The sequence below is a fragment of the Austrofundulus limnaeus genome, unplaced genomic scaffold (genome assembly GCF_001266775.1).
Source record: "Austrofundulus limnaeus strain Quisiro unplaced genomic scaffold, Austrofundulus_limnaeus-1.0 Scaffold161, whole genome shotgun sequence".
NCBI classification, from domain to species: Eukaryota; Metazoa; Chordata; class Actinopteri; order Cyprinodontiformes; family Rivulidae; genus Austrofundulus; species Austrofundulus limnaeus.
The window spans coordinates 343088-353680 of NW_013952563.1; the positions used below are offsets into that span (position 1 = coordinate 343088).

Consider the following 10593-nt stretch of genomic DNA (forward strand, 5'->3'; position numbering starts at 1 on the left):
GATAGATAGATAGATAGATAGATAGATAGATAGATAGATAGATAGATAGATAGATAGATAGATAGATAGATAGATAGATTTAGGCTCCATGCTTTATTAACGTTAAAGCAAATATTTCAATTCTAAACAAATATTTTGCTAAAACAAAGCCTGACATCATTAGTTACGTATCTTTTTTGTAGGGTTAGTACAGTGGATAACAATGCACACATTACTAACTTGGAAAATATAAACTCAACATAAATAGATTTAAATGAATCTGTATTAATTTCAGTTCTGTCTTGATGAAATCATCTTCTCCTGCATTATTCCCTTTCTCTTTTTATTTTTCCTCTGATATTATTATTTTTGTTGTTTTTCTTCCTGAACTGTCACTAAGCTGTCTCTCAGAGTGTCATCCCTCCTCTGCTCTCGCAGGTCAAACTATGGTATGACAAAGTGGGTCACCAGCTAATAGTCACCATCCTGGGCGCCAAAGATTTGCCACCCAGGGAAGACGGGCGGCCCAGGAACCCTTATGTCAAAATCTACTTTCTCCCTGACAGAAGGTAAGAGGAAAAGAAACTCATTATTTTAGGTATGAAATCAGTACAGTTCCTTTAAAAATAAGCTGATAGACCACTTTGTGACAGATGCAGGGTCTTGTTTTGAACTGAACCAATTGTCACTGGTGGTTGTTCAGCACTACTGCTTTAAAGGAAGTTTGAAAGCTCAAGTATTGGCCAGAAGCCTTTCGGTGTAGAATTTGCACAAGTAGATTTTCTCTTATGGTCTGGCTTCCTCCCATGGCCCAAACTCATAAAGTACATGTTAGCTTAATTGGTGATTGCAAATTACCCTCAGTTTAAATGTATGTGTACAAGATTGACTGACTTGTGTGTCTCTGTGGGGTCATGGACTGGAAACCTGTCCAGTGTGTATCTCACCTATTTCCCAATGACTGCTGGAGATGGGAAACACAACCAACTACGAAGAGGAAAAATTGTGTGTAGAAACTGGCTGGATGGATGGATGGATGGCTGGATGGATGGATAAATGGTTGAATGGATGGATGGATTTTTGTATTATTTTACTGATGTCACAAGCTTGTGTGCCCTTGTGATTTACCCATTACTATCAGGTAATGTACAAACTAGTAATTGTGGACATGTTGAAATGTCAGCACAATAGCTTTCACTTCTACTTATAATTAGTTGATGTTGTGTCTGTGTGGTGTCATGTTGTGGATTTCTTGTATTCGTGGCTCTTCGCTGTCATGATTGTAAATATAAACAGTTTGAATTATTGTTCCTCCAGTGACAAAAGCAAGAGGAGAACAAAAACAGTAAAGAAATCCTTAGAGCCCAAATGGAATCAGACCTTTATGTATTCACCGGTCCACCGGCGGGAGTTTCGAGAGCGCATGCTGGAGATCACGTTGTGGGACCAAGCCAGAGTAAGGGAGGAGGAGAGTGAATTCCTAGGAGAGGTAAGAACATTACCCCCATTTTGTGTCATGATCATTTGACTTTATTCCCATGACTAAAAGAAGTATTGTATTTGCTTTTACATGTACATTTAAAATCTAGTAATAAATAATAAAATATAGGGACCACAACTAGATCAAATAAACCAAAAAGTTACATTTTAATAAGTGAAAGTCATGTTTTTATGTTTTYTGTTCAATGTAAGTTTTGCTGTTTAAAAACTGTTGCTTTGTATTTTACGTCTTCATGTTCCTTTATTTTGGATCATCGTGCTAAATAATTTAACAAAATACTTGTCTTTTAACAAACTTCTAATGGCTGTTACATATTTCTCAGAACTTTGAAACATCAAGAATGTTTGGATGTTTGGATTTAGATTAATTGAAAAAACAAATATTTGTTTTATTGATCACATCTGGTTATGTCTCAGTGGTCAAAAGTTTGGCCTTCATTTGCAAGATATTTAGTATTTAGTGGATAGTATTTGTTTCTGATTATTAAAAAAAACTAAATATGGTGCAGTGAGAGCTGTTGCCTCTCAGCAAGAAGGTCTTAAGATTGCCTCCCAGCTGGAGGTTTTCTGTGTGAAGTTTGCATTTTCTCCCCATGCAAATGTGGGTTCCTCCCACAGACCACGCTTGCTGTAAAAGCTCCATGAATATTATAGAAACATTTATTAGTACATGTAAATTCATTAGTGAACAAAGTCTTAGTGATGGCATGTTTATATTTTACTCTGTTGCTGTTCTTCTGGCAGATCCTTATTGAGCTGGAGACGGCTCTTTTAGATGACGAACCTCACTGGTACAAGCTACAAACACACGACGTGTCATCCATCCCACTTCCACGTGCCTCCCCAAATGCACAGCGCAGGCAGCTTCATGGAGAGAGTCCAACACGGCGGCTGCAGAGTAAGAAATTCTGTCTCTTTTTATACAAATATTTTTCAAGCATCATGCATCTGAACATCTAGAGATCCACAGTTRCACAGTAAAGAGACCTTTTATCCACATTAAAGTTATTAACATGGAAGAATTTGGTTGTGCAAAGGTTTTGGTGTACAAACCAAAACACATCAAACAGAAATTTCACACATATTTTTCTTCTTAATATTATTTATTTTATTATTTGTGTCATGTCAAACATACTGCTTTTGTTTTACAGACAAGGGCTCATATTCACACAACTCAGGTAAAGGCCCCTGCAACACCCTGGCATTGGTGCTCCAAAGACCATCCTAGTGTTTTTTTTCCACCTCTACAGTGGGCTGAAAAAGTATTCACTCCTTTTGGTATTCTCTATGATTGGATGTCTTTACATTGTGGAATTTAAAGATGTTTTGGAGAGGTTGTATTATTTTTACACAGCATACTCTCCTTTTTAGTCTTTGAAATATATTTTATCTGAAAAATATACTTTTATGGGTGGTAAGGAAGAATCTCCAAGTGACTAGAAGTCATTTGGATATGAGCTGTTTCCTTCCACAAATTTGTTGCTCGCTGAAAGTCTTTAGATTCCTTCATTGACGTATCATAACGTTTTCTAATCTCCTCCATGAGATGCTCTTCAAATTTGGACTCTATTTCGTCCAAAAATGACACTGATTCTCAAATTTATCAGTTTGGTGTTGGTGATGGAGGGAGCACTTTGGGGAGTTAATGAATGAAGAGAAGAGGTCATAGAAACTGTGGACCAGGAATTCAGAAAGATTAGTGAGGATGAAGAAAGGGAAGGCAGTTGGACTCGATGACATACCGGTGGAGGGAATTAAGAGATTTATGTTTATGAGCCACACAATGAAGTTCWGAGAGAGAGAGTTGTGGAGGTGGGACTGCATCAGGGATCGGCTCTGAACCCCTTCTTGTTTGCTCTGATGGACAGACTAACAGATGAGGTCAACAGGAATCCTTGTTGACTATGCTGTTTGCAGATGACGTTGTAATATGTTATGAGAACAGTGAGGCTTTAAGGAGCAGAAGTCACAAAAGTGTGGGCCTTCAAATAATTAGAGTTGCTGTCCAGGAAAAGTGAGAGTGTGGTAAAGAGGTGAATAAGAGTCCAGACAGGATGCTTTCAAGAGTTACAAAAATGGTATCAGTAAAGTACAAAGGACAGGTTCATAAAAGAGCAGTGAGACCAGCTATGTTGTATGGTTTGTAGTCAGTGACAATGACAACAAGACAGGAGACAGAACTGGAAGTGTCAGAGCTGAAGATGTTGAGGTTCTCCTTGACAAGTATGGATAAGATTAGAAATGAGATCATCAGCGGTCCAGCATAAGTTGAACCACTGCGAGATAAAGTTAGAGACCAGACTGAGATGGTATGGACATGTCCAGAGGAGGGACAGTGGGTTTATTGGTTTGGACATGTCCAGAGGAGGGACAGTGGGTATATTGGTTTGGACATGTCCAGAGGAGGGACAGTGGGTTTATTGGTAAAAGGATAGACCTGCAGCCACCAGGAAAACCCTCTCTTGGCAGGTCATGGATTCATTACTCAGTTGGGGTATTTTATGTGTGGAGTTTGCATGTTCTCCTGGTGCATGCATGTGATTTTGGGTGGGTACTCTGGTTTACTCCCACAGACTAAAAACATGCATGCTAGGTTATTTGGTAGCTCAAAACAGTCAGAACATGAATGGTTTGCTGCCTTGTTTGCCTCATAGCTACGATGGATTTGTCCAGGGTGTCCCCCCTTCTTTCCCCTTGCACAAAGGCCAATAGGGACAAGCACTAGCCATGCCATGACCCAGCATAGAAAGTGAGTAAAGAGGATAGATTGGTTGATTGATTGATTGGTTGATTGATTGATTGATTGATTGATTGATTGATTATTTTTAAATGGCCCAAACCTGGTCTGTACCTCTCTATAGATTTGTTTGTGTGGAAAATTCATTGGTGATCATTCTTTCTTAATTATCCAAATTATAGGAAGTATTTTATGTACATCCATTACTCATAATTACATTAAAGAAAACAAGAATAAACCCATCAACAAAAAGTGAGAATATTAAGGGAATAAATATTTTTACAGCCTGCAATAAATAAGCCTCCTTATACTCTGACCTCCCACTGCCCCTCTTATTCTGTAAAAACTGCTTGTTTCTGCTGCCGTAGATGGATTTGAAGGTGGAGAGCTGCTGTAAACTTTAGCACTCTGGTTTCAAATCCACTCAGGGTAGCAGACACAAGCCCAATTCAGAGAGAGTTTAAAGTTAAAGTGTTCCCTTACCCCATTTCTTCACCTATAAACTACCATACAGTCCTACCCTGCAACCTACACCCGTATCCTCGCAACTGTGTTTGTTCTTTATCTCAGAGTGATGTTTTAATGACCAAGGCAATCATTTTGGCAGCACTTGATAAGTTATTACTATGCTGTAATCTGTACTGATTGGTACAMTATGAATATTTAATAGCAATACATACAATCTAGTTTTTACAGGGTACATACCTGCTACTTAAAAAGTGGTACGTGGTACTTGCAAGGTACTTCAGTTGATAGGTGTAGGGCAGTTACAAGGTACCAACATATATATGTTCAGAGTAATCACAGGGTTCCTACAGAGGTGTGTAGATGGTACTTAGGGTAACATCCTGGGAAATTACAGGTTATATGCCTGGTACATATCCATAAGTACCCAATAATTATTCTGTAAACAGTCCCTTAAGTACCCCTGCAAGTCCAAGATAATTACCCTGTACATTACCTTGCAGTTACCCTGCATATTACCCCATATGTACTCTGAAATTACTCAGTATAGTGTTTAGGAAATACCATATAATTACCTTGGATGCACCTTTTATGTAACCCCAGAAGTACCCTGTAATTACCCCCTGTAGGTTTTTTAAGTATGAGGTATGTACTTTGTAAGATAGATAGATAGATAGATAGATAGATAGATAGATAGATAGATAGATAGATAGATAGATAGATAGATAGATAGATAGAACTTTATTGATCCCACAGTGGGAAAATTTGAACATTACAGCAGCTCAAGACAATGGAGTTGCAGTAACAGGCAGCCTGCCATGGCGCCAACTTAGAAACAAAGAAAAACTGAAAAACACAAGGGAAGGGAAGATGAGGGAATAAAAAGCAAAACATCATATTATATCAACACTGTGACACACTATGGTGTTTATAAAAAAAAACAGCACCAAGTACCAGGTTGTAGTTTGTATTACTACAAAGTATTTTCCATCTACCAATCAGAGTTTACTGATGCTACTCTTTTTTGCTCATTCTTCTTTGCTTGTGTTTAAACTTCTTGCATTTTCTTAAGACTGGCTTAAAACAGTTAAATACTAAGCAACCCACAACCTGAGCTGATTTTCGAGTGCACACATACATATATTAATAAAATAACCTTCCAAAACTCATAAAAAACAAATTTCCTTCTCTTTGTAAAAACATAATTTGAACACAATGCAAAACCTGAAACTTACAGTATTTTTGTGGTTTCCTTCATGCCTGTTAGAGTGTATTAGCTAGCAGATTGTTTTCCAGCTGCTTCAGACTGTATTTTAGTGTGATTTACATGGAACTCCTTTACTGTTCTGTTTCTTCTGGCTGATTAAGGCCTCCTCCCTCCTCACCAGAACAATCTTTTGAGCGTTTGTATTAGTCGAGGTGAAACAGCTGACAGCTGTAAAAAGTTTTCTGCCAACCGAGATGAGAGATTGGGAGTGGTGCTGCCAGAGAGCAGCACTTGTTATTTTTGAAAAAGCATGCGTGTCCACTTGATTTAAGTTGACTGAGAGGTGAAAATGGAGGGATGTGGTTAGGGTTATTGGTGCTGTGTGTGTATTTTGGGGTAAATCAACTTGGGTTAATGAAGAAAGAGCTGCCATGTCACTTCACACACACCCCACCTTTTCAGATAAAAGTACACATTTAAAGAAAAGTCTGTCAATTGATTTTTTTATGTAAATCAATACAGGTTATATTGTGAAAAGTATGAATATTATGTATTAGTATGAGCATGTACAAGGGTATAAAAAACGAATCATTCCTTTTTCCATTTCTCTCTCTGTTGTTTTCTATTCTGCCACTTTTATCTTGATCTCAAAGGATCCCAGAGGATAAGTGACAGCGAGATATCAGACTATGACTGTGAAGATGGAGTAGGAGTTATAACAGGTAAATATGTTACTYTCCAGTCTAAAGGTACTGTCTCACTATAACATTTTAGACAACTTATGCTGACTTATGATAATTTTATTATGACTCATTTTTGGGGATACTTATTTTACTCACATTGGCTATGTATACAGAATGTATAGGTCCAAAAGAGGCTTCCAGTAGATTTATTTTAAATTCAATCTTCAGCTTAGACATCTTTAGTGTTGAACAAACCTTTTCCTAAATTGTCTAAAACATTATAGTGTGACAGGTTCTTTAGATTTGGTGTGCACATGAATGTGGTCATCTACAATATTATTAGCTTAAGCATATAAACACTGGTTTTAACAGTCAATTTTTCTCCTGCTGATTGTTATTTTACTAATGAATAACAGGATTTTCATGCAATATTGAAAAGTATGAAAAAGTACATTTTCTTGTATTATTTTCTGATCTTGATACTGTACATTTAAAAAAAGCAGAGTATGGAAAAAACACTTGTGTTTTCAGATTTTGTCCTTATTGCATTTTCTAAAAAAAGGACAATAAAATTACATAAAATATATTGTTAATGTATATGTGAGAATGATACTGTTTCCATGATGTTGTCTGGTTCATAAACCACAACGAGCACTGAGATTAAGGTGTTAGCCATCAGTATCTTTATTCGAGTATCTTTCATTAGGAACCCATACAAATTCATACATCTTCACAGCTTTATACTGTAAGTAAGTGGGTGATAAAATGAAGGTTATGGCTTATGGTTTATAGTGCGTGGGGATGGATAAAGAACCCATATGAGTGGGGGTCTTGTAAGTGGGCCCATTGCTCTCCCCAACAAGACACTGAACTTTAATCAAACCTTTGTTTCCCTCAGATGAAGGACACAAGGTTAGAAACGCTCAGTGTTCTGAGCTTCTCAGGATCCATAAAGGCGTCCCCAAAAATCATTTTCCTTTGACTGATCAGAGCCAGGCAGTGGTCTAAGTAGTGCAAAGAGGTCTCTTAATTCAATGCCACAGACATCACACAGACCATTGTCATGGAGTCCCATCACCATTTTGTGGTTGAGCAGATTGTACCCAGTTAGGACTCCAACCAGTGAACTTGGAGTTTTCCTTGACAGGGAGATGAGAGCTTTCCCAAACCTTAGATTTGGGCCGTTAATCAGTTCCCGTGACTGTCTACAGTCCGTCAGCTCCCTCCAGAGGATTGAATGTTGGACATCTAATCCAGGCCTGTAGGGCAGTCCTACAGACTGTTGTTGAGGTACCTACAACAGGCTCGGGTGCCTTGAATTGGGCCTGACTGATAGCTTTTGAAAGGTAGTCAGCTCTTTCATTGCCATTAATGCCAGTGTGTCCTAGTACCCGTTTAACCGTAATACTGGTTGTGCTCCAACCATAAGTTTTCAGTATCTTTGTACGAGTGGTTCCCAAAGTTGTGGTCGAGACCTGAAACATCAAGGTGGGGTCTTGAAAATATTTTCATGATTATTTACATTTAAAAATAACTACTAACAACAAATATTTTTCCTTAGTTGTTACAAAGTAGTGTGGTTGGTGCACTAAAAAGTTGATAAGAAAGCACAATAATATTGTGCCCTCATTTATTTGACCCGATACCAATGTTTATCACTCAAAAAATAGTTGGGGGCGCAGGTCTCTGCTACTGTTATTTTGTGGGTCACAAGTTGAAATGTTTGGAAACCATTACTTTTTTTCTATCATTGCACTTTTAATTGGGTATCCCAGTAGATATTTATTTTTGTGCTGAATGCTGATCAAAGTCCTTCAAAAATAACGATCAGCAGGATCCAAGTTTCAATGCAATATTTTCATTATTTTCCAACTTTTTCCACACTTGCAGACACATTTCTATAGCATCCACAGATATTGTTAGAAATAGTTCCTCCCATTCATCTCTGTTCATGATGGTACTCTGGAAGGATATAAGCCAAATTCAATGTCAGTGTAATACTCCTAATTTGACTTCAAATGGGGCTGTTGTAAAAATATTTGTTACCAAGTTACGTGCTAATACATGAAACAATTAGCTTGTAACATTTTGATTTCATTTAATCCACCACCTCAGCTTATCAATTTATACCCTGGTTAAAAACAGCCCCTTGTCCTTCGCTTAGCTTCATACGAGGGTCTGGGCTCTCATCTATAGAGAAGCGATTCTTGCTGGAGGCGTGGCCTCTGCTGAAGTTTGAAATGGTTGGATCAGTTGGCTGTGACATTTGTGTATGCCAGCTCTACTGTGAAGGAGGCTAAGCTAACCTGAAAATGCGTGTGCTGTAAACAAACCAATGAGAGGAGAGAAGTACCGAGCCGAATGAGACGACTGTAAATGAGAGCTGCTGCTTTGTCAGACAAATTTAATTTAATTTGGAAGCCTTATCAACATGGACTGGCTTCATTCACTTCCTCCACTGCCGTATGCTAAACTAACTAGCAGACACTGCGCAGAAAATCAACATTGTTCAAAACTCCTTCTGTTCTCTGATTGGCCCGAATGAAATTCTCCTGAAGAAATCCTTGTCTATGGGAGAAATCCCAGACAGAGCAGTGAAGGGAAACTAGAATTGAGTGGAACTGCGTAGGAAGGCAAGGGCCAGGCAAATCAATTTATGACCCATTACAAGTTATTACTTGTTTTCATCAAGTTAATAAGTCTAAAGTTGGGTAAGTGGGGCTTCAAATTTATTTATCAATTGTTCCAGTTTGTTCCACTCTTCCTGCTTTTTTAAACATTTAAGCTTTTTTCTTTTAATTTACTTTAATGTTCTACYTTCTCTAATGAATATCAATCAGCTTTAATAATCCTAGGTGTTGACCTTAACTACGACTTCTAACCATGTCTGATTATTGGTGATGAACTCTTTCAAGTTGAATGAACTAATCATTCTAGCAGAACAAAAATCATTATAATGTTTCAGATTTTTAAGGCCATTTTAATATTTAATAGACAATGTTAACACAGCAGATGAAATGCACTTATATGAAAATCTAGTTCTCATATTTTGGAATAAATGGAATCAGCATATCGAAAACATGGAGTTGTTTACCTGCGCAGTATGTCATTTAGGTTAGCTTTGAGAAAAGTGGCTGGTCAAATTGGATTTGTATTGCTAGAGATTTTTGTCTTTAATGAAGGCAACATTTTTATGGTTTAAGTTCAGTAAAACATAAAAGGAACTCACACTGAACTATTAAAGTGTTGCTTTAAAAGTAAGGAGCCATTGCTATGTATTTCTCTTTAAACCTCTCTTTTCCAATTTGTCTCTTTTTCAGACTATCGGCCAAATGGAAGAGACTTCCAGAGCTCCACATTGTCAGTTCCTGAGCAGGTTATGTCGTCTAACCACTGCTCTCGATCAGCTGAAATAAACCGGGTGCGGTCGCGCTCTCCAAGTGTTCCTCCACCTTCCAGGTAACCATGACATAGAAAACTTTAGAGCTTACCTTTCTTATTATTGAGTGCTAGTAGTGTCTTTGATTAAATGATAATAAAACTGTGATCGTAAACATGTTTTTGAGACCCATTTTAAATTCCAGTTTTGAACATGTTTTGAATGTGTAAACTTTCCTGTATACAAATCTGCAAAAAATTGTTTCAGAGTGGTTACTCAGCAACATTAGAGGTGATCAATCTCCACAATGTGCCATTAAACTATGAAACGCACCTTCACTCCTACAATATGTAGTGTGTTGCATTGTTTAGGTTTGTATTGCCCTGGTTAAACAGAAGGATATGTGTTGCCTAAACAGTAGGAGGGAGTTTGTGAAGTGTGAACTACAAGAGGGGTGACCCAGAGCTTTTCTGTTACACAGCAGAAAGCTTCACCTACCTGTGACCTTAGATCTTTACAGCACTAAAGTGGAGCACTACTGGGTGTCAGATAATTACTCATCTGACAGGTGCACTCTCTCTCTCTCTCTCTCTCTCTCTCTCTCTCTCTCTCTCTCTCTCTCTCTCTCTCTCTCTCTCTCTCA

General features: G+C 37.9%; 1 protein-coding gene across 1 annotated transcript in view; it reads left to right on the plus strand.

Annotated features, from left to right (window-relative positions):
- rims2a (regulating synaptic membrane exocytosis 2a) overlaps positions 1–10593 on the plus strand; it is a gene marked incomplete in the record, with an annotated part of 146644 nt that overhangs the window by 46969 nt on the left and 89082 nt on the right. The window contains 6 exon segments of the mRNA XM_014017099.1: positions 418–548; positions 1276–1468; positions 2224–2377; positions 2631–2657; positions 6542–6610; positions 9892–10030. Coding sequence (XP_013872553.1) covers positions 418–548; positions 1276–1468; positions 2224–2377; positions 2631–2657; positions 6542–6610; positions 9892–10030 — 713 coding nt within the window.